Below are 25,419 nucleotides of genomic sequence, written 5' to 3'. Positions count from 1 at the left end.
TTAAATTAATTTTTTTCCTCAGAATTCTACACACAACATCCCATAATGACAACGTGAAAAAAGTTTACTTGAGGTTTTTGCAAATTTATTAAAACTAAAAAAACTAAGAAATCACATGTACACAAGTATTCACAGCCTTTGCTCAATACTTTGTCGATGCACCTTTGGCAGCAATTACAGCCTCAAGTCTTTTTGAATATGATGCCACAAGCTTGGCACACCTATCCTTGGCCAGTTTCGCCCATTCCTCTTTGCAGCGCCTCTCAAGCTCCATCAGGTTGGATGGGAAGTGTCGGTGCACAGCCATTTTAAGATCTCTCCAGAGATGTTCAATCGGATTCAAGTCTGGGCTCTGGCTGGGCCACTCAAGGACATTCACAGAGTTGTCCTGAAGCCACTCCTTTGATATCTTGGCTGTGTGCTTAGGGTCGTTGTCCTGCTGAAAGATGAACCGTCGCCCCAGTCTGAGGTCAAGAGCGCTCTGGAGCAGGTTTTCATCCAGGATGTCTCTATACATTGCTGCAGTCCTCTTTCCCTTTATCCTGACTAGTCTCCCAGTCCCTGCTGCTGAAAAACATCCCCACAGCATGATGCTGCCACCACCATGCTTCACTGTAGGGATGGTATTGGCCTGGTGATGAGCGGTGCCTGGTTTCCTCCAAACGTGACGCCTGGCATTCACACCAAAGAGCTCAATCTTTGTCTCATCAGACCAGAGAATTTTCTTTCTCATGGTCTGAGAGTCCTTCAGGTGCCTTTTGGCAAACTCCAGGCGGGCTGCCATGTGCCTTTTACTAAGGAGTGGCTTCCGTCTGGCCACCCTACCATACAGGCCTGATTGGTGGATTGCTGCAGAGATGGTCATCCTTCTGGAAGGTTCTCCTCTCTCCACAGAGGACCTCTGGAGCTCTGACAGAGTGACCATCGGGTTCTTGGTCACCTCCCTGACTAAGGCTCTTCTCTGCCAATCTCTCAGTTTAGATGGCCGGCCAGCTCTAGGATGAGTCCTGGTGGTTTCAAACTTCTTCCACTTACGGATGATGGAGGCCACTGTGCTCACTGGGACCTCCAAAGCAGCATAAATTTTTCTGTAACCTTCCTCAGATTTGTGCCTCGAGACAATCCTGTCTCGGAGGTCTACAGACAATTCTTTTGACTTCATGCTTGGTTTGTGCTCTGACATGAACTGTCAACTGTGGGACCTTATATAGACAGGTGTGTGCCTTTCCAAATCATGTTCAATCAACTGAATTTACCACAGGTGGACACCAATTAAACTACAGAAACATCTCAAGGATGATCAGGGGAAACAGGATGTACCTGAGCTCAATTTTGAACTTCATGGCAAAGGCTATGAATACTTTTATACATTTTCAATACCACAAATACTGCCTTTGGATAGTTTGTATCCAAAAATAAAATATACTTTTGGAGGAAAAAACTCCCTGGAAAATCTTTCTTTTATGACCACAGGGACACATTTCCTCTTGGCAGACCTTTCTTGTATTATATCTTAGATTCCCAAACATTTAAAGGAACAGTCATTCAGGGTGCTACTTTGCTAGCTGCCAATATCAATTGACTGACAGCATGAAGACTCCACATCTGAACATGCTTCTGTAAATTATAGGGAATAACATACAAAGATGATCTGTACATTGTTTTTGGAAGCTTCAAACTATTCATTCTCAAAGTGCACCTGCACCATTGCAGTTATTCAGGAGAAGAGAATTATTAGTTTTCCCCACTATTTGCCAAATTAAAGCTCCAATTCCAATTGATGGCAGCTCAATTCAGGCAGACACTGTGGATGAGCACTTCCTGGGTTAACACCAAAGATAGTGGTTTATGCTTTCCACTGTCTTGGTTTGGTATGAAAAAGCATGTGAACATAGACCTTTGTCACAGAAACTCAAAAAGTACTAAAAAGTACTAAAGTACTAAAAAGAGCTCAAAGTAAACCAAAACAGTCTTCACGCAAGGTGCTTACTGGTTATTATCGTGAAGTGGCAACACCACTGGACTTTAACCCTCAGAGTTAATGGTTCAGACTATGTCCCCAAATCACTGTGCGATTCTGAATAACTTATTTCAACTATCTTTACTAAATACAAAATAATATTTTACAAATGCACCAGGGTTTTGTGGTTCATTCAGAAAAAAAGAAGGGCATTAATACTGTACAAAATGATCTCCAATCTAACTAGATAATACCCGTACCTATAAAATTCTTGGTTAGGAATACTGGTACTAAGATCAGTTTTGACACTCAAGTACTTAAGAAGTAAACGGAAAGAAATGTATAAGCACTTACTGGAAATCACAACTTTTGTCTTTAAAAGAATAGTATTACTGGGAATACTTCTTAATGTTGGTATTTAATAAAATGAAAATCTAGCCAAAAACAACAAATTATTAACTGCAATATTTACATGCTAAAATAAGGCAAAAGTCATTTGATGCTAACATAGTATTCAGATTTTGAAGTAACAACTAATCATCTAAATAATATTAAAAATTCAAAAATAATTATAGGGTTTTATTTAAAAATGTGCTCTGCATATACCTTGACATTATTACACACAACAGTCTTACTACTATTACTATCATCATCATTGGAACAGATTCCATCTTTTTTTTTCAAGAAAAGACTTCCCTGCAAATTCCTAGCATTACTAGGGTTGGCATGACCAGCAACATAACCAAAGGTATGAAATTAGTTACAATTTCACCAAAATAGTATGTAATATTTGAGCCATTCCAGGACATTTTATGATTGATATGGTACTGCTGAATGCTTTTAGAGAAACATACAGATTCATATTACCTCAAGGTCTCAGTCATACCTTGAGACACCAATTTTAAATAAGGTGCTGAAAAAAAACCAAATGATGTTTCAATCCATTACCCATTAAAGCACTCCCCATTTAAACTGCCATCCTCACTTACTTTTACAAATGGACTTAAAGCAGATGTGGCAGACAGTCCAAAAGTACGTACTATTAATGCAGAATATGGAAAGGAGCTCTAAATAACTTAAAAGGCAGTTTAAAAAGCTTAGTAACTCATGATTTGAATGTATTTGGTACCGGATAGTACCAAAATAAAAAGACTACTTGCTTTCATAATGTATATACTGAAGAGCCACCTTGGACAGGTAAATATACTATGCTCTATGATATCTAGTACTGCATATGTGAGCAAAAATCTAATTATACAGTCATGAAAATCAAAACAAAAAGTATAATACTTTTTAACAAGAAAAATAACAGACAGAATGATCATTCATGCTAAATATTTGTAATATATGTAACTAAACTAAAGAAAGAAAGTCTGCATGACAGGTATTGTTTTGACTATGCTTTTGCATCAGATTTCCAATTAACAACATTGGCTGGCCCATGAGATCCTCATGCAAAGGTGGGGAAAAAAAAAAAAAAACCTCACCTCAACAGGCGGGTTTGCTGCCTCTTGCGGATAGAGGGGTTGGATTCGAAGATGTGTGGTCGCTTCCTCTTCTTTCCAGTTGCGACAGCAGCAGCTGCAGCCATTCCCACTGGGCCTAAACATCAGAAAAAAATGGGGGAGTAAGTGATGATTCAATTAATATTACTAGTCCCAACTTTGCACTGTATGTGCTATACACTATTACATCGATTGTAATATAGTATATAGTCTTAGAAATCCTTTAAAGAATGTTGGCATAATGTTGAATATTCCCAATATGCACCTTCTTCTTTTGATTGTGAGTTTTTGTTTCAGGTATTCATAATTTTTTGACTTTGTTTTTAGGCATGTTAAATAAGCTCCTTACCTAGGCAATGTAGTACCAATTCAGAATAGCTACACAGATAATCTTTGGACATACTAAAAAAAAAAAAAAAAGACGTTTTCAAAACATACATTGTACAAATGCTAAATAAGCATATAGTAACTCTGCACTGTAAATAACAAGTAAACAAGCTCTCAAGTGAAACAAAGGCCTGCAATAGGAAAGATGACTTTATTCTATTGTATTTAAGAAAAAAAATGTTCATACAGATGTGTACTAATCAGTACAAATTTTATTTTTCTCTTAAGAGTTTTTATTTGCATTTGTTGATGAAAAAAGAGATTTATATAGCTAAAGGTCTACTATAAGTGATCGTGCTTATGTGCATCAGTGTATCCAGTTTGAGTTGGTTCTGGCCTTCTACCCATTACTGTCAAACAGGCAAGCACACTCTTTGAACTTAAAGTGGGTAAGTGAGCTGGAAAACAGATGGATCTAGCATGGCAAATGAAACACAAAAAATGAATATTCTGAAGTAACAGTATTAAAAATATAGGTAAAAAAAATTTAGGAAAAATTATAAATATTGATCTTTTTTGTTTATAAAAAGAATGACAACTGGGAATTTTAGAAATTAGCTTTAATTAAAAAAATCAAAAAGCAGCTACAAAATGTTATGGTCCCTGTGTTCCCTCTGCTGGTAAGTTTTTGCCATTACTCAAATGAAGCGCATTCTTATCTTTTCAGTGCCCTCAGGTAATCCCTTGGACAGTATGCTTCTCTCTTCTTAATCCTTATAAAAAACAATAATAAAATAACAAAATTTATGACAAGTTAACCTCCTAAAACTAAAACAGATTCTCAGAAAAACATTGATGAAAGTGGTAGTTGGTGTTTAATTTATAATAATCTATGATCATGTTTAATTTCTACCGTTTTTGGTAAGCATAATTATTATATGGAACTTTTATAAATAAAGCTTTAGCATAAAATCTATAGAAACGATAAAGTCACGTTCTAGTTTATGATGAAAGAGTTTAGATTTAGTGAATTTTAGAAAGAAAAAAAAAAGTTATTTAATGCAGTTTGACAGAGTGATGACACTTTTCCCCCCAAAGAAGTACACACTGGAACACAAAAATCATAGTTGGCAGACTTTGAGGAGGGTGAAATCATTAGCATATGTGACGGTGGTATGTCTATCAGAGATACTGCAGAATTAGTCAGAAAGAATGACTCCACTGTGCAGAATGTTTGGCACAATTGGACATATAAACATATATACATACTGTATCTGCATACCCTGAGTTGCAAAAACAATAAAAATCCATTGAGGTTCAGTATTAAGGGTCAAAAGACAGACATTAGATGTTGTCTTTATGATACTCCTAGCACAAGGGGAACGGCTTCCTCTGATACTTAAAAGTTTTACTGGTTTCAAGAAAAACTGCACTGGGTACTATAACAGCATTAATTTTTTCTGTAAGGAGTCTCATTTCTGTCAGGGATTCAGAGAAAAGGCTCTCAGAAACAAAAAGAAAGGAAGTCACATAATGGATATGTGGTGACTTAGTTTGATAAGAGACCCGGGTTCACTTCCCAGGTCCTCCCTGCGTGGAGTTTGCATGTTCTCCCCGTGTCTGTGTGGGTTTCCTCCGGGCGCTCCGGTTTCCTCCCACAGTCCAAAGACATGCAGGTTAGGTGGATTGGCGATTCTAAATTGGCCCTAGTGTATGCTTGGTGTGTGGGTGTGTTTGTGTGTGTCCTGCGGTGGGTTGGCACCCTGCCCGGGATTGGTTCCTGCCTTGTGCCCTGTGTTGGCTGGGATTGGCTCCAGCAGACCCCCGTGACCCTGTGTTCGGATTCAGCGGGTTGGAAAATGGATGGATGGATGGTTTGATAAGAGAGGGAAAATGACAGAAAACCCCTGCTGTTAATCATTGCGGTCCAGAGGTAGAACAGTTAAGCGGGCGACAGCTTAAGGGTTCATTAATAAGGAGGGATATAAACTTTCCACTTGCACTGTTTGTAAGTAAGAGGAGCGCAAAGTTAGGAGAAGAGACAGAGAAAAGTAAAGTTAACCTCATAGAATGACAAATAGCAGGCAGCTGAGAGGGAGAACAGTACAGGAGCTTAAGGGGAAAAGGTGTAAAATAGCTGTAGCAGATCTTAGTGTTACCATTTAATTTCAATTATTTAATTTTAAGAAAAAAAAAAGTTAAGGCAGTTTTACTAATACCACATCAAATTTTAATAATGAGGCCAGTGCAATGCAAGTCCTGTTGGATGTTGGACTTTTTAGATGATGGTTTGGAAGAGCCAGTTGTCTATGAGGGCTACATCTGCAAGAGATGTCAGCTGATCCAGCACCTCGAGCTCAGGGATTGCGGAGTTTGCTGACCTGCGTTGTAATAGAGAATTGGTGGACTTGGCCCAGGTGTCCTTTAGAGAGATAGTGTGCACCCCCAAGGTGGCACGGAAGGAGATTCCAGACCAGGCAGTTAGAAATAGGTGGGTCACGGTCACAAGGCAGAACGTAAAGGGTACACACTGTCCGGGGGCATCATCCCCAGAATTAGAAGTGTCAAACTGTTATCATATCCTTGCAGAGCTATACGGTGTCTCTGATAATTCTGAGGATGGTAGGCAGGGATGAGAAGCCCCAATGGGCCACCTCAAAACCAGTTCCCAAAAAGAGAGAAATAGTAATATTTGGGGACTCAATCATTAGGGGGATTGAAGTGCAGGTGTGATCCAGAGAGAGAGAGAGAGTCTCGCACGGTGTGTTGCCTTCTGGGAGCACAGGTGGGAGACCTCCCTGGAAGGGTGGATAGGCTCTTGGCCAGAGCGGGGGTGGATCCAGTTGTCATTGTCCATGTTGGAACAAATGACATACATAAGGGGTAGTCTGTCAGTTCTGCAATCCAAATTCAAAGAGTTAGGTGCCAAGCTGAGAAGCAGAACTGACACGGTAGTCTTCTCCGAAGTTCTGCCTGTGCAATGCACCACTCCAGGTAAGATTGAGGAGATTAGAAGGCTTAACGTGTGGCTGAAATCTTGGTGCACGGTAAAAGGATATAGATTTATGGGGCATTGGGACTCCTTTTGGAACAGATGGGACCTGTTCCGCCATGACGGGTTACATCTGAACTGGGGGGGGGCACCAATGTATTGGGGAGGCGTATGTGTAGGCTAGTAGAGGATTGTTTAAACTAGGTGAATGGGGGGGGGGGTGGGGGGGGGGCAGGGAGTTTAGGACAGGCCAGGTTTAGATCTATACATGGAGGAACAAACAATGGTGTAGAAATAAAAATGCATAGTAATGTAAATTCTAAGCAAACATTTAAATGTAGAAGGAGTAACACATTAAAAATAGCTTGCCTTAATGCTAGAAGTATCAAAAATAAGGTAAGTGAGTTGGAGTTGTATGTAGCAGAGCATAATTATGATATTATAGCAATAACAGAAATCTGGCTAAATAAAGATGGGGATGAGTGTAACATAGAGGCATACACATTTTTATGAAGGATAGACAGAACAGAAAAGGAGGTGGAGTTGCTGTTTATGCCAAACAGAAATTAAATGTAAGTCCTCTTCAGTTGGATGATGAGCCCCATCTTAGTGAGGACATGTGGCTTCGCCTGGAAAATATTAGGGAAAGAGGTTTTATTTTAGGAGTGTGTTATAGACCACCCAATTCAGACAGTAATTTCAACACATCTTTTTAGTAATATCAAAAAAGGCAAGTTTACAGGGAGATATTATAGTCATGGGGGACTTTAATTATCCAAATATTAACTGGGATAACCTTGCAGATGGAGGAGCACAAGAGCAGGAGATTTTAGAAGTAATCAGTGACTGTTTTTTAACACAGCATGTTAAACACCAAATGGGGTGAAGCCTGTCTGGATTTAGTATTTTGTAATAATCAAGATAGAATTGAGGGTGTAGAAGTGATTGAACTACTAGGGTCAAGTGACCATAATGTAATACAATTCTCAGTATTTTGTAAGAGTGCAGATGCAAAGACTAAAATTGTTAAGTTGAACTTTGGTTGGGCTAATTTTGAGAAGATGTGACAATGTCTAAGTAGGATACGCTGGGATAAGCTTTTAAGTGTGGAGACAGTCCAGGAGCAGTGGAAAAGGTTTAAAAATGTTTTACATGTAATGCAGGACAGATACATACCTAAATTTGGAATTAATAGGAAATTAAAAAAAAACTCCATGGTGAATTAATAAAAAATTAAAAAAGAAGTTATAAAGCAGTTTTTTCCTTTGCAAGGCATATAAGACTAATGACTGCAAAGTGAATCGTAGAGCGTATGAGAAAATGAGGGCAACCATTAAGAAGGATATCAGGGAGGCTAAAAGACAGTTGGAGAAGAATATAGCGGATAAGGCGAAAGAAGACCCAATGATATTCTTTCAGTATTTTAGTAGTAAAAGAATAGTCAATGAGGAGGTGAAATGCATCAGGAATAGTAAAGGGCAATTAAAAAATACAGACAATGAAATAGCGGATGCCCTAAACTTACATTTTTCTGAGGTGAGCAAGTGGATAACCTCCCACAGGTAAACGTGACTACTAAGGAGGTACTGAGGGATTTGGAAATTGTAGAGGGAGAAGTGCTGCTCAGATTAAATAAGCTCAAATAAAAAGTAAATCATCAGGACCAGATAATATTTATCCTCGAGTTCTTAAGGAGGCTAGTGAGTACATATATAAACCCTTGACACATATTTTTAGGAAGTCATTGCGCACTGGAGAGATTCTGAAAGACTGGAAAATGGCAAATATCATCCCATTATATAAAAAGGGTGACAGGGCAGATCCAAGTAACTATAGGCCAGTAAGCTTACATGCATCACAGGAAAATTAATGGAAGGAATTATTAAGGATAAGATTGAGCAACACCTGGCAAGGACAGGAGTTATTCTGAACAGTCAGCATGGGTTCAGAAGAGGGAGGTCGTGTTTTACTAACATGCTGGAATTCTATGAGGAGGAAACAAAAGGATACGATCAAAGTGGAGCAGATGATATTATTTATCTTGACTTTCAGAAAGCATTTGATAAGGTGCCACATGAGGGGTTGGGTATCAAATTAAAAGAAGTGGGAGTTCATGGTGATGTTTTTAGATGGGTGCAGAATTGGCTCAGACACAGAAAGCAGAGGGTGATGGTGTGAGGAACCTCTTCAGAGTTGGCCAATGTTAAGAGTGGTGTTCCACAGGGGTCAGTACTAGGGCTGCTGCTATTTTTAATATATTATATATTTATATATATAGTGAACCCCCACCTATCGCAGAAGTTACGTTCCAGACCCATCAGTGATAGGTGAAAATCCGTGATATAGAAAGACCACATAAACTTTTTTTTTTTTTTTTATAGTTTAAGCCTTAAAATACCCCTCCCACACACTTTAAACACATATAAACTTATTAAAACATACTTTGTAAACACATATGATATGTGGATGTCGGGCTAAGGATATGAGTAACATCTCTCTATTATAAAACATTTTAACGTCACACAAGACAAGACAGTGAGACAGAACAGTGAGAACAACTGCTGTAAAGGCTTTTAAATGATTGATGGACAGAGCGACAAGCAGAACAAGCATCTTGGCAGAAGCAGCACAAAGTCCACTTCTCCTTAGTGTGCATTCAGCTCCCCCCTTCACAACGCGAAGTGGCAGGAGTGTAGCGCGCCTCCAGGGAGTGTGTGTGTGGGGGGGGGGGGGGCTTTGAGCGAAGCAGTCGAGACCAGATCATCTCGGACAGACACTTTGACGACACGCCCTGCTTACAAACAATTTAAAACAAGTTCAGACTTGTTGGCAGACAAACTTCAGGTGCTCCCAGCTCTTAAAATAATGACAAGCAGAACACGCAGCTTGCCAGCAGCAGCTGCAGAAACCCAGCAGATGATCCGAGCACCTCTCCTTAGCATGTGTTTAGCCGTCACCACCCCACCCCCTTCAGAATGCACAGAGCAACAAGCAAGTCCGCTTCTGCTTAGTGTGCATTCAGCTCCCCCCTTCACAAAGCGAGCGGCAGAGAGGCGAAGTGGCAAAAGGACAGCTACTGTACAGGATTTTAAGTGATTGACGCAAAGCACGACAAGCACAACACACAGCTGGCCAGCGGCAGCAGCAAGACACCAGCTGAACCAATCGCATCTCTTTAGCGTGTGTTCCCCTTCACAACGCGAGCTGCGTTATAAGTGCCGTGAGAAAGAGATTTAACCACGCCCAGGGCAGGAAATAAAGGACAAATATTGTTTTCACAAAAGTTTTAAAGTAAAAATGAAAATAATGCATATGTAACAATTCCCATGAAAATAACAATCTCTTTAATCTGGTAAACCAAACCCAGGGGTGGGCGAGAGAAGCGAGCAGTGGGCGGAGCCCCCTAGTAATAATAATAGTATTAATAAATCCGCAATGTAGTGGGGGTGCGATAGCTGAGCTGCGATATAGCAGGGGATCAATATTATATATCTAATATATAAATATATATTATAAATATATATATATATATATATATATATATATATATATATATATATATATATATAATATATATATATATATTATATATATATAATATATATATATATATATAATATATATATATATATATATATATAATATATATATATATATATATATATAATATATATATATAATATATATATATAATATATATATATAATATATATATATATATATATATATATATATATATATATATATATATATAATATATATATATATATATATATATATATATATATATATATATATATATATAAAATATATATATATATATATATATTATATCCATCCATCCATCCTAGACGTGCCCAGAACACCTCACCAGGGAGGCGTCCAGGAGGCATCCTAATCAGATGCCCAAACCACCTCATCTGACTCCTCTCGATGCGGAGGAGCAGCGGCTCTACTCTGAGCTCCTCCCGGATGACTGAGCTTCTCACCCTATCTTTAAGGGAGAGCCCAGACACCCTGCGGAGGAAACTCATTTCAGCCGCTTGTATTCGCGATCTCGTTCTTTCGGTAACTACCCATAGCACATGACCATAGGTGAGGGTAGGAACATAGATCGACTGGTAAATTGAGAGCTTTGCCTGATGGCTCAGCTCCTTTTTCACCACAACAGACCGATGCAGAGCCCGCATTACTGCAGACGCCGCACCGATCCGCCTGTCGATGAATAAATAAATAAATGATTTAGATAGGAATATAAGTAACAAGCTGGTTAAGTTTGCAGACGATACCAAGATAGGTGGATTAGCAGATATTTTGGAATCCGTTATATCATTACAAAAGGACTTGGATAGCATACAGGCTTGTCAGTAAATGTAAAGTATTACACATAGGAAGTAAAAATGTTAGGTTTGAATACACAATGGGTGGTTGGAAAAATGAGAGTACAGCTTATAAGAAGGAATTAGGAGTCATAGTGGATCTAAGCTATTGACTTTCCGACAGTGATCAGAAGCCATTAAGAAGGCTAACAGAATGTTAGGTTATATAACACAATGTGTGGAGTACAAGTCCAAGGAGGTTATGCTCAACCTTTATAATGCACTGGTGAGGCCTCATCTTGAGTACTGTGTGCAGTTTTGGTCTCCAGGCTACAAAAAGGACATAGCAGCGGTAGAAAAGGTCCAGAGAAGAGCGACTAGGCTCATTCCAGGGCTACAGGGGTTGAATTATGAGGAAAGATTAAAAGAACTGAGCCTTTACAGTTTAAGCAAAAGAAGATTAAGAGGTGACATGATTGAAGTGTTTAAAATTATGAAGGGAATCAGTACAGTGGATCGAGACTGTTATTTTAAAATGAGTTCATCAAGAACACGGGGACACAGTTGGAAACTTGTTAAGGCTAAATTTCGCACAAACATTTGGAAGTTTTACTTTACACAAAGAACGATAGACACTTGGAATAAGATACCAAGTAGTGTGGTAGACAGTAAGACGTTAGGGACTTTCAAAACTCGACTTGATGTTTTTTTGGAAGAAAGAAGTGGATAGGACTGGCGAGCTTTGTTGGGCTGAATGGCCTGTTCTCATCTAGAGTGTTCTAATGTTCTAATCTCAAATTGAGGGCACCGTGACTATTTAATGGAAGGTCAAGAAAGTATTCAACCTTTATATCATTTTGGTACATCAAAAAAAGAAGATTTTTCAGATAATGCATGACTACATACTGCAATCAATAAGCAAGATAAGCAAAACTACGATACTGAGCAGCCAGTCAAACCTGAGCATAACTGAACCTGTAGCGGACATAGTAGTGAAATTAAATAATTTGATGTTCTTTGTGTCTTAATACTGTAAATATACAGATTTAACTCATATATGTATTTTATTACATATATTAGGTATACATAAATACACTCATGCATGTCAAGACACTCTGTGAAAATACAAAATAAAGGCTAGAGTATATACCAAGAAGCCAATTTTCAGGGGCCTTTCATTCAGAACAAAACAAAAAGAGAAAGGTCCTGTGGGAACAAATGCAGGCCTCAACAAGCCAGAGCATACAACATCAGAAACAAGCCCTGTTGCAACCGGGGTATAAAGTAAATAACTTTTTATTGACACTAATACAATTGCCTGGTCAGACAGCAATGAATTAAACTGCATCCTTATCTTTTTAAAAAACCTGTGTTTTATGAAATGGTTTAAAAGACAACTTAATATATTAATCAAGAAAGAAACTGAGAAGATATGATAAGAAGAACTTGGACAGCTGAACTGAAAGCTGAGAAGAAATATTTGTAAATTTGCCAAGTTCGTACGTTTGGTATTTTTGAAGCAGTAGTATACATACATACAGTACATATATACACACACACACACACGCGTATGTAGATGTAGAAACCAAAATCACCAACCCATGAGGGCTTGATTTAACATCTCACCAAACATCAAAGTCAAAAATTAAAGTCACAAGCTGATCCAACTTGCATGAATTTCATCACAGCAACTGATAAAGTGACTCAGTAGTGTGTATGGCCCCCATGTGCCTGTATGCACTCCCGATAACATCTGGGCATGAGATGGCAGATGATGTCTGGCGGGGGGGATGGCTTTTAATCTCCTCCCAGACATAGATCAGTGCATTAGTGAGTTCCTGGACAGTTTGCAGCACTACTTGGTGATGTCAGATGCATCAATACAGACTGGCCCAGAGTGTCTCAATTGGATTCAGGTCTTCGTACTGTGCAGGTCAGTCAAAGGCATCAACGCCGATGTACTCTGGCCACGAGGCCGGAAATCGTCTTGCACCAGGAGGAACGCAGAGCACTAGTGTAAGGTCTGATAATGGCTCTGAGGATTTCTTCCCGGTACTTAACAGCAGTCAGGGTACCATTGCCTAGAATGTGGAAGTCCTTGTGACCCTCCAAGGATATGCCTCCCCAGGCCATAACCGATCCATTGCCCAACCAGTCATGCTGAATGATATTCCAGGCTGCATAACGTTCACCAGGGCTTCACCAGATTCTTTCACGTCTGTCACATATGTTCAGTGTGAACCTGCTGTCATCTGTGAAGAGAATGGGAAGCCAACAGGGAAACTGCTGCCAATTGTAATATTCTCTGGTAAATGCCAATTGAGCTGCACAATGATGGGTTGTGTCCAAAGGTCCCAGTAGAGGACATCAGACCTTAATTGAGTCAGTTTATGAGAGTTTGGTCAGAAACATGCACACCAGTAGTCAGCTGGAGGTCATTTTGTAGGGCTCTGGCAGTGCTCCTCCTCGCATAAAGGAGCAGATAACTCCTTTCTACGGCCCTGTCTAGCTCTCCTCATGTAATGGGCCGTCTCCTGGTATCTCTTCCATGCTCTTGAGACTGTTCTAGGAGACAGAGCAAACCTTCTTGCAATGGAACGTATGGATGTGCCATCCTGGAGGAACTGGACTACCTATGCAACCTGGATTGACTGCAAGTACCACCTCATGCTACCAGTACTAACGGACACTAGCAAAACTCAAAACTACAGAAGAATCAGAGAGGAGAGAGCAATTGGGATCCCTCTAGAATATTATATATATATATATATATATATATATATATACACACACACATACATACATATACACGCACACACACATATAAAAGAAAAAGCCCTCATTGACTCATCACTAAATTCTCCCACTTTCCATATAGGTAGGAAGCTGAAATTTCGCATGCTCATTCCTTGCAGTGTACTTACAAAAGTTAGGTATGTTTCATGTCCTATTGAAACACCCAAGGGGGGGAAACGGGTGTACTCCCTAAACTGTACATATAGATTGGGGAAACCCCTCCTCACTATTTCTGCGACTTCCAAAATACGTAGGAAGCCCAAATTTCTCATGCTCATCCTTTACACTGTACTTACAAATGTTAAGTAGGTTTCATTTCACGTCGTGCCCCGTAACGAACTTTCGAAAATAATGTCTTCTTTTTGGCGGTTCTCACCATTATGCTGTAAGGAACTTTCAGACGTGACCTCACCTTTTGGCAGTTTCATTCCTTATTTCCGTTAACAGAGGACTGATTTCACGATAGAGACGCACAAGGGCTGCCCCTTTCTTTTTTCCACACTGCCGCTGTCCGCGCACCTACCACATGGTTGGCTCCCTGCCGATATACATTGACGACATCCTGCGCTCATGTGCCTCCTCACTGGCTTCCATACTTTCTCATTGAGCTCACTGCTCTCTTCTTCTTTACTCCACCGCTTCAAGCCTGTTATTGTTCGCCTTGCTTCAAGTCTTCCTGCCATTTCATTTAGTTTCTTCACACTCTTAGGGCTCATTTATGCTTCACGCTCAGAACGCGTACGTGCCCGCATCATGGCTGCCACACGTTCCCTGCGTCCTCCGAGCAGGTCCTCAGAAATTAACGTGACTCGTGCGCGAGTTGCAGTACCAGCAAAAACACGCGGGGCACAGTGTGCTAAAAGTTGGAATGTGACGTCAGAGTCTCTGGTTACTATCTACATGTGACAGAAAGCCGCTTTGTGGATCCTACGAGATCGATGTGCGTGCTTTGATATTTGATGAATGGTTCGATGTGGTGAAGCAAAATGCTGACATACAGATGCATTTGTGGTGCTTTTATATTCAAGCGTTGCATATTCCCGATCATAATGACACGTCTTACATACCATCTTCTGTGCCATCTTTTTTTCTAGGGCTTCCTCCGGACCTGACAGCAGCGGCAAACAGCAATAGATCGACATACAGAACACATTAAATGAATGATATTCCAACTCTCTGCACATTTAGAATCCTAAGATTTATACTTGATATCACTTTCATGATGAAATGCATTAAAGTATGTATGTTACATTTTACAGATAAATCGTTCATTTTGTTTAAATAATGAATACTGTTAATAATTACACACATGGGGTGACATGGTGGCACAGCGGTAGCACTGCTGTCTCGCAGGGAGTCACGTCGCTGGTATTCTCTGCCAGGAGTTTGCATGTTTTCCTTCTGGGTTCCCACAGTATGCTCCGGTTTCCTTCCAAAGATATGCAGATTTGGTTACACTAAAATGACGCTAGTGTATGTGAGTGTTTGTATTCACCTTGCGATGAGCTGATGCCCATCCAAGGATTGTTTCAGCCTCGTGCCCAATGCTTGCTGGAATGGACACATCCCTAGATTTATGGATTTAATCATTAATCATCCTTTTCAGAGATATTGCTGTAAGGTATCATCGGAATATAATGGGTGTTCCAGGCAATTCATAACACAGCGAAGCCGAACCAGTTCTCACCGTGATGATATCTCGCACTGCCACCTGGTGGATTTCTCCAGATTTCTGTAAAGTACGCGCGCAAGTATAAACAGTAAAACGCTTGTGTAGAAGTAGTGTCCGCTTACAGCATGCGTTGCGTGAAGTATACACCTGGCCTTAATTCTCCGGGCATGTCTCCGCATACTCTACTTCTGAAGGTCGGCGCACCAATTATGTTACTACAAAACTTACAACCACCATAACTTTGTAACGACACCAGGCTTCAGATCAAAACTCTGCACAAGAACCCCCTAATAATAATAATAATAATAATAATATATATAATCAGTGGCGGGCTGTCAGGGCCTGCAAGGCCTTCCCTGCTGGCCTAAAAAAATATCTGAATCACAAACTGATGTTAATTAAATTTTGTCCATGAATACTTATTAAATAATTCCAAATAGTCTGTCCGCTTCCTTTCATAGCTTTTCCGATGGTTGTGCTGCGCCTGCTTCCAGACATGTATTTTCGTATTAAAGCATTTAACCAATCACATTTCAGCCATCATTTGTTGCCAGGCAGGGTCAAAGTCAAAGAAGTCTGCCCAGAGGCCTTCACAATCCATTCTGCAGGCCCTCTAACACTAAATAAATGTCGATTAAACTGTTGCTTCAACAAATCAGATTTTGAGTTGGTTTCACTAGGGCCCTCTAGCAGGCGTATGGCAACGTCACCGTATTCAGACCCGTTGATTGGATAGGATGGTGTGGATGGTGTAATAGAAAAATCTGAATGAGAGCATCATGGGGCAGCTGTACACATTGGTATGTTTGGCGGTGACCATTCCCGTGTCCACTGCTTCTGTCGAGCGGACATTTTCAGCCCTAAAGCGAATTAAAACTTATGCCAGAAATACGACAGGGCAGGTTCGACTTTCAGCATTAGCTTTGATGGAGATAGAAAGGGACTTTGTGATGGAACTGAAGCGCACGGATAATCTGTACGACAGAGTAATTGAACTGTTTTTGAGGAAAGAGAGGAGGATGGATTTTGTTTACAAATAATCCGAATTTTTGGCGAGTAAAATGTTGCGATTTTCCTAAATAATATTGCAGGTTTATGAGTTATTATTGATGTTTTTTGTGTGTGTCGCGGGCTGTAGCTGCAGTAGAAAGGAACTTGTTCACCCCTGGTTTGTCTATTCAATAAAGGCATTTATTGTGGCTACAGGACTTATCTGCGATGCAACAGCTCTTTATACTGTATTTCTGCATATTAAGAAGGTTTTTATAACCATAAAATTAGTTTTTGAGGGGCAGGTTGATTCAGACGGAGCACTACTGAAGGCCTAGGTGTGAAATGCATGGTCCGCCACTGATTATATATATATATATATATATACAGTAATCCCTCGCTATATCGCGCTTCGCCTTTCGCGGCTTCACTCCATCGCGGATTTTATATGTAAGCATATTTAAATATATATCGCGGATTTTTCGCTGCTTCGCGGGTTTCTGAGGACAATGGGTCTTTTAATTTCTGGTACATGCTTCCTCAGTTGGTTTGCCCAGTTGATTTCATACAAGGGACGCTATTGGCAGATGGCTGAGAAGCTACCCAACTTACTTTTCTTTCTCTCTCTCTTGCGCTATCTGTGATCCTGACGTAGGGGGTGTGAGCAGGGGGGCTGTTCGCACACCTAGACGATACGGACGCTCGTCTGAAAATGCTGAAAGATTATCTTCACGTTGCTACCTTCTGTGTGCAGCTTTTAACTATGCTGCACGGTGCTTCGCATACTTAAAAGCTCAAAGGGCACGTATTGATTTTTTTATCTGTCTCTCTCTCTCTCTCACTCTCTCTCTGCTCCTGACGGAGGGGGTGTGAGCTGCCGCCTTCAACAGCTGTGTGCCGCGGTGCTTCGCATACTTACAAGCCAAACAGCCCTATTGATTTTTTTGCTCCTTTGAAGAGGAAGATATGTTTGCATTCTTTTAATTGTGAGACTGAACTGTCATCTCTGTGTTGTCATTGAGCACAGTTTAAACTTTTGAAAAAGAGACAAATGTTTGTTTGCAGTGTTTGAATAACGTTCCTGTCTCTCTACAACCTCATGTGTTTCTGCGCAAATCTGTGACCTAAGCATGACAATATAAAAATAACCATATAAACATATGGTTTCTACTTCGCGGATTTTCTTATTTCGCGGGTGGCTCTGGAACGCAACCCCCACGATGGAGGAGGGATTACTGTATACACGAGGGGGGACCCAAAAATAATCGGAATTTTGTTGTTGTTAGGTTGGTACTTGTAGTACGTGGTTGGGCCGCTAGGGCGATCTAGTTTCACTCCTCACAAGTCAGTCTGCCAAGTGCCATCAGTCTGGAAAGTTGTGCTTATGTTCACCGAATTTTTTTGTAAAAGTAGGTTGCGCAACAGTATGAGAAAGAAACGCCCTGATTTGAGGGAGTCTGGCGATTGGTTCTTTCATCATGACAACGCTCCATCTCACACTGCTCTCAGCATTCGCCAATTTTTGGCAAGAAACGGTATGACAACCCTGAACCACCCACCCTACTCACTGGATTTAGCTCCGTGTGATTTCTTTTTGTTCCCTCGGATGAAAAAAGACTTGAAAGGAAGGCGTTTTGCTGACATCGAAGAGGTAAAACAAGAAACGACCAGAGCATTAATGGGCATTACTTCAGACGAATTTAAAAAATGTTTCGAACAATGGAACAAACGGTTAGATAAGTGTATTTCCGCCAATGGAGAGTACTTTGAAGGAGACTAATTGCAGTTTGTACAGAAAATTAAATTAAACACGTTTTAAAAATATTTCCGGTGATTTTTTGGGTCCCCCCTCGTATGTATATTATATATATATATATTTTTATTGTCACGCACACGTGCATAGGGAGCCGTGTAAAACCCGATGAGCAATGTAAAACATTGTGACAGGGGACAAAGACGAGGTACTAACCTTTCTTTTATTTTCACAGAAAGGCAGAAACAAGGCCGCCATAACTTTGCCTGGATTCCCTAAACCAGGCACTACCACTTCCACATTCCATCCCTTCCTCTGGTCCCCTCCTGATGACGTCATGGCCCCCACACAGCACCTTGGTTCCTTCCCAGCATTCCATTCACCAGTTTCTGGTCCCACCCCATAAATGGTCCATCCAACATATGCTCTCTGTCTGTTGCAATGGTGACAAATCATATCACTGACCGCATTATTTGTTTTTTGCAATACTGTACAGTATATGGGCCGGAAAACCCCAAACATTTATTATATCGAATATATAGACACAAAGTCGCATATACAGTACTGTGCAAAAGTTTTAGGAAGGTGTGAAAAAATGCTGTAAACAAAGAATGCTTTCAGAAATATAAATAATGATTGTTTATTGTTATCAATTTACAAAATGCAAAGTGAGCGAACAAAAAAAAATCTAAATCAAATCAATATTTGGTGTTACTACCTTTTGCCTTCAAACCAGCATCAATTCTTATAGGTACACTTGCACAAAGTCAGGGATTTTGTAGGATTCTAGTCAGGTGTATGATCAACCAATTATACCAAACAGGTGCTAATGATCATCAATGTCACACATAGGTTGAGAAACAGTCATTAACTTAAACAGAAACAGCTGTGTAGGAGGCTTAAAACTGGGTGAGGAACAGCCAAACTCTGCTACCAAGGTGAGGTTGTGGAAGACAGTTTCATGTCATGGCAAGATTGAGCACAGCAACAAGACACAAGGTAGTTATACTGCATCAGCAAGGTCTCTCCCAGACAAAGATTTCAAAGCAGACTGGGGTTTCAAGATGTGCTGTTCAAGCTCTTTTGAAGAAGCACAAAGAAACGGGCAACGTTGAGGATCGTAGACGCAGTGGTCGGCCAAGGAAACTTCGTGTAGCAGATGAAAGACACATCAAGCTTATTACCCTTCAAAATCGGAAGATGTCCAGCAGTGCCATCAGCTCAGAACTGGCAGAAACCAGTGGGACCCAGGTACACCCATCTACTGTCCGGAGAAGTCTGGCCAGAAGTGGTCTTCATGGAAGAGTTGTAGCCAAAAAGCCATACCTCCGACGTGGAAACAAGGCCAAGTGACTCAAGTATGCACGAAAACATAGGAACTGGGGTGCAGAAAAATGGCAGCAGGTGCTCTGGACTGATGAGTCAAAATTTGAAATATTTGGCTGTAGCAGAAGGCAGTTTGTTCGTCGAAGGGCTGGAGAGCGGTACAATAATGGGTGTCTGCAGGCAACAGTGAAGCATGGTGGAGGTTCCTTGAACGTTTGGGGCTGCATTTCTGCAAATGGAGTTGGAGATTTGGTCAGGATTAATGGTGTTCTCAATGCTGAGAAATACAGGCAGATACTTATCCATCATGCAGTACCATCAGGGAGGCGTATGATTGGCCCCAAATTTATTCTGCAGCAGGACAACAACCCCAAACATACAGCCAAAGTCATTAACAACTATCTTCAGTGTAAAGAAGAACAAGAAGTCCTGGAAGTGATAGTATGGCCCCCACAGAGCCCTGATCTCAACATCATCGAGTGTGTTTGGGATTACATGAAAAGACAGAAGGATGTGAGGAAGCCTACATCCACAGAAGATCTGTGGTTAGTTCTCCAAGATGTTTGGAACAACCTACCAGCCGAGTTCCTTCAAAAACTGTGCGCAAGTGTACCTAGAAGAATTGATGCTGTTTTGAAGGCAAAGGATGGTCACACCAAATATTGATTTGATTTAGATTTCTCTTTTGTTCATTCACTGCATTTTGCTGATTGATGAAAATAAATGATTAACACTTCCATTTTTGAAAGCATTCTTTGTTTACAGCATTTTTTCACACCTGCCTAAAACTTTTGTACAGTACTATTATATGTATTATATATATATATATATATATATATATATATATATATATATTAATATATATATATGTGTTTGTTACCGGCAATGTATGAAAAGCAGGTATTGTATAGAATACCTAGGCAATGTATACAATGCCTGCTGTTTTTAGGCAAGGTATGAAATATCTGCGTTGTTACATATTTTCCTAGGCATTGCATAAAATGCCTGGGCATTATAAAGAATGACAAGTACTATTTTACGCCAAGTGTGAAATGTCCAGATTGTAAAGATCTTTAATAACAAAATGTCTAAAAATGAAAGAAGAAATACAAAATGAACTACAGGATATGCTTACTGGGAGAACAAAAGAATCAGAAGTGTCATTACTTAGCCTACTAGTTGTTGCAGCAAGGAAGGCTAGAATGGCATTTTGAATTGCACTTAATTTTTTTTTTTTACGCAAAGGCATTTGTTGTTTTGGCACTTAGTCTTGCACATACACCTCACAAATCCTTGGCCACTTCCTGTGGACTGAGTAGTAGCAGCAGATCGAAGAACTATTTCGTGGTCAGGAACGTCTTCAACCTTGACTAAGCCCTTTTGACAAACATTGAATTGTGATCTTGCATAGAGTTGGTTCAAAATATACAGTTCAATGTCATGACGGGTAATGTTCTTGTATTTGGGTGCAAGCTCTTTCAACATTCTGTCTTGTCCTCCATGGCCAATGGCCAAATGAGCGTCGTGAAGTATGTCAAATCCATATTACTAAACGAGAATGGTAAACCGGATATGGAAGCAGGGACCTGCCCGTGGACGCAAAAGACATAGTGCACAAGTGCCACACAAAACCAGAGTGAAACGGGAGAGACTACGCACGTGCGCAGGTGCCACACAAAGCCAAACCCCCCCAGATATAATTAATGAACGCACACGCCTACAATGTGCGTCTGCAATGCCGCACACCAGGCAGGCACTGCTCCAAAAAGAAAGAGCTCGACTAAATGAGATACGAAGTGAAACGGGAAACACTACAGAGTCCGCAGTGCTCCACAATGCACCGCATAATAGTTCGGAAAGAGCTTCGTAGTAACGGTGGGGAGACCCAGAGTGACACGGGCGAACGCTCCGTCCAAACTATACAGCATAGTTGAATCACATTACAGTGATACATTATTAACAGTACAATAAACATCACAGTATCGCAAACAAATGAAAATTATTACTCGAAAAAGGGAAAATATATTCACCACGGACCAGGTGTCATTGAAACAAAAGCAGAATAAAGCGAGATCACAAATGAAAGACAGAGTAGAAAGCAAAGTAAAACGTCATAAACAGATTAAACGAGGGGGCCAAACACATGGACATCACGTTACAGATAATGAAGACCGGAATTCAAAAGCTTCAAAAACAAAAGCTCAACTGACCGAGATACAAACTGAAACGGGAAACACTACGGGGTCCGCAGTACTCCGTATTAACAGTGGGGGGCCACCAGAGTGACACGGGCGAACGCTCCGTATTAAACGTGCGTCATCCTCACACGTGGCTGCCCAGCGGGCACGGGTTCAAAACGCCGGGGGTAGGCGAGCGAAGCGACCAGGGGGCGGAGCCCCCTTGTAATTCAGAATCTCTGACGTAAAACTGGATAGCACTGATGCCTTCTTTAACAGGATAAATCAACTTGCTTTTGTTCTCTACCATCATCACATCGTAGCGTTTCAGCAGCCAATAGTCCCGTGGTTCCTTCTTAGTAGTCATTTTAGCCTTTGTTACATCATTCACTAACTTCTCGTAAGTGGCTACCGTTAGATAAACACAATTTTTAGCAGCGTTGGCTCGCATTTGGGATAGTTCTTTGTAGAACCGTTGTCGCATGTCAGCATGTCGTGATTCTTGCCCGTACACTACATTCTCTTCTCCCATCTTCACACAGCACAATATGGGTCAGCTTCTGTAGCGGTACTTCACCCATCACAATATATGGAACAGTCTCTGCTATGGCACAGCAAGCACACGTGCTTCCACACGGACGAATAAAGATCCAGGTGCCACTGACAAAATGTTCTGGCGAGAATAAGCTTATTCTACACTCTGCTGGTTTGCCGTTTAGGTATTGTATAGAATGCCTAGGAAATGTATGAAATGCGACGTATTTCATACTTTGACGTCCTATTTCGGGCATTGTATACATTGCCTAAGTATTCTATAGAATGCCGGTTTTTACACATTGCCGGTAACATATATATTATATATATTTATATACACACACATACACACAGCAGACGAAAGAAGAAGAAGGATGATGATATATATATATATACACACACACACACACACACATTTAAAAACCCTTAAACCGCCACATACTTGGGGGTTAATGCACCCCTGGACGCCAAATACTTGCCGCACTTTTTAAGTAAACGTCACAATTCACAAAGAAAATGTGAAATTTTAATGGAACACATATTTTTTCATGCAAAGAGCATCATCATTACTGCAATATTGATCATTTTACACAATGCCAATGAATTGTAAAAACTTTAAAAAAAAAAAAAAACTACTGTGACTATCAATTATTATATATATACAAGGTGCCAATGAACTGTAAAAACTTTAAAAAAAAAACAAAAACTACTGTGACTATCAATTATTATATATATACAAGGTGCAACTGACGCCACTGATGAAATTCAGTAAATCACCGAGCCAACTGCGCTTGAACTGGCTGCACGCAATCACACAGGGGCCAATACTGACGCTAGCAGGCTAGACTAGTGCAGCGGCTGAATCCCAGAGACAGTGAGGCTGCAGTGCTGCCGGGGCTGGCAGTGGTCATGAGCTGGCTGTTCAACGAATATACGCACTGACTGATCAGCTCCGGTGTGCTGGCAACTCGCTCTGTGAAGCGACTATAGGCAGTTGTGGCATTCAACGAATGTACGTTGCCAAATATACTTGGCTCTGGCATGCTGGCAAATTGCACTGAGAAACAACTTTAGCCGGTTGCGGAGTGCAATGAATGGGCGTCGCCGCATATACTCAGCTTTGGCGTGCTGGCAAATTGCATTGGGAACCGACTATAGACAGTTTCGGCAGATTAAGGGTTAAGCATTAGGTGTGTTCTGTGTGCAAAAATCCTTGTAGCTCTCACTGTGGTTCCTGTTAAAGTGACTCCCTCTGCCGTTTTTATATTTGTTCATATTGAGGGTTTTGTTAAAGTGACCCCATCTGCCGTTCTTATATTTGCTCATATTTGGACCGGTGTCCATATTGCAAAAAATGTGCAGAAACCCTTGCAGCACACACTGTGTCCTGTGCATAAGTTTTGTCACTGAATTGCTGAGGGTTTTGTTAAAGTGACCCATCTGCCATTCCTTTTTTTGTTCATATTTTGCCCTGCCGTAGTGCAAGTGTGCACTGAATATCCAACAGGCTCCCACTTTCCCACTCAAGTCTTATTCATAGGTACTTTTAAATTTTTCCCAAACGTTTTACCAACATGAGTAAAAAAAGTGTTCAGAAACACATTGCTAAGTTATTTCAGAAAAAAGATTCCACAAACTAATGAAGGTGCAGCATCAACTCCTGATGTGGCAATTTCAGACAAAGACATTGCAGAGGCTGGTCCATCAGGGGAAATCTCTTCAGCACACACTCTGCCAATTGATAAATCTAAGCACCGCTTATCAGGCATAAACAAACAATGGTTTAAAGATTTTGATTGGCTAATGGTCAAAGAAAGTGGTATGTGGTGCTCATTGTGCATGAAATATTCAAGCAAACACCCTCCAAGGAGGGAGTTACCTTGGGTAAACGTGTCATGCACAAGAATTCGAAAAGAAAGCTTGCTGGACCATAAAAAACATAAAACGCACCTTGAGTCTTCTGCTGACCTTTTAGGAAAGTGTGTACTAGAGCAAACTGGAATCAGTCAAATTGAAAGATCTGTATCCATGTTAAATAACTTACAGAGAGATGCCTTTGTGGGAGCTTTAAGATCCATGTACTGGTTGGCAAAAGATGAGTTGCCACATACAACGTTGTTTGAAAAGCTGTTGGAACACTGTAAAGAAATGGGTTGTTCCTTTTTACAACATGTCAATGTTGGTAAAAATGCACATTACACCTCTGAAAGAATAATGCAAGAGCTGCTGGGTGTCTTAGCATCAGAAATAAAGTCTAACATACTTAAAAATATGCACGCTGAAAATTTTTTCAGTATTCTGTGTGATGAAACACAAACATCTCAGACATCTCACAGACATCTCAGTTGTAAAACAATTATTTACATTAAATATGTTTTCCAGGTAACTAAAGAGGCCAGAATTAGTTTTGTATCAACCTGCAATATGATTGATGGCAAAGCGGAGACTATAACCAACACACTGAGTGAGACTATGGACACTCTAGGCTTGAAAACTACTAATCTGGTTGGACTAGGGTCAGATGGAGCAGCTGTTATGATTGGGAAACAGAAAGGTGTGGCAAAACTGCTTAAAGATAAAACATCTGGACTCTTGGTCAACTGCCACTGTGTAAACCACCGATTGGTCCTTGCAAGTGCCCAAGCAGCAGCTGCTGTACCTTATTTAACAAAACTGAATGACATCTTAAGGCAGCTGTTCTATTTCTTCCAAAATTCTTCAGTTAGGATGGCTGGTTTAACGGAAATCCAAAATATTCTGAACATTCCCCAGATTAAGCTGAAAATGGCCAGTTACACTAGATGGCTGTCTCATGACTCTGCTGTACAGTCACTACAACAGTGTATGATGAGTGTCATAGCTGCGCTGGAAAGAGAGGCCACTGAACGAAATGATGTCACAGCTTAAGGATTAAGCAGATATATTAAAACGTACAAATTTTGTTTCCTCTCTGATGATGCTTCCACACGTATTACCTTTGTTGTCCAAATTATCTAAGGCTTGGCAAAGGCAAGATGTCAATTTTACCGAAATTGAGCCAATTTTGCTCGCTACAAAATTGTCCATCA

General features: G+C 40.5%; 1 protein-coding gene across 2 annotated transcripts in view; it reads right to left on the bottom strand.

Annotated features, from left to right (window-relative positions):
* Window positions 1–25,419, bottom strand: part of nrf1 (nuclear respiratory factor 1) — a 138,176-nt gene that overhangs the window by 86,030 nt on the left and 26,727 nt on the right. For both annotated transcript variants that reach the window (XM_051923792.1, XM_051923795.1), the window contains exon 3: window positions 3,448–3,562. In XM_051923792.1, coding sequence (XP_051779752.1) covers window positions 3,448–3,562 — 115 coding nt within the window. The remainder of the gene's footprint in view (window positions 1–3,447; window positions 3,563–25,419) is intronic.

Source organism: Erpetoichthys calabaricus, chromosome 1, assembly GCF_900747795.2.
Source record: "Erpetoichthys calabaricus chromosome 1, fErpCal1.3, whole genome shotgun sequence".
Lineage (NCBI taxonomy): Eukaryota > Metazoa > Chordata > Cladistia > Polypteriformes > Polypteridae > Erpetoichthys > Erpetoichthys calabaricus.
This window is presented reverse-complemented; position numbering and strand designations above follow the sequence as displayed.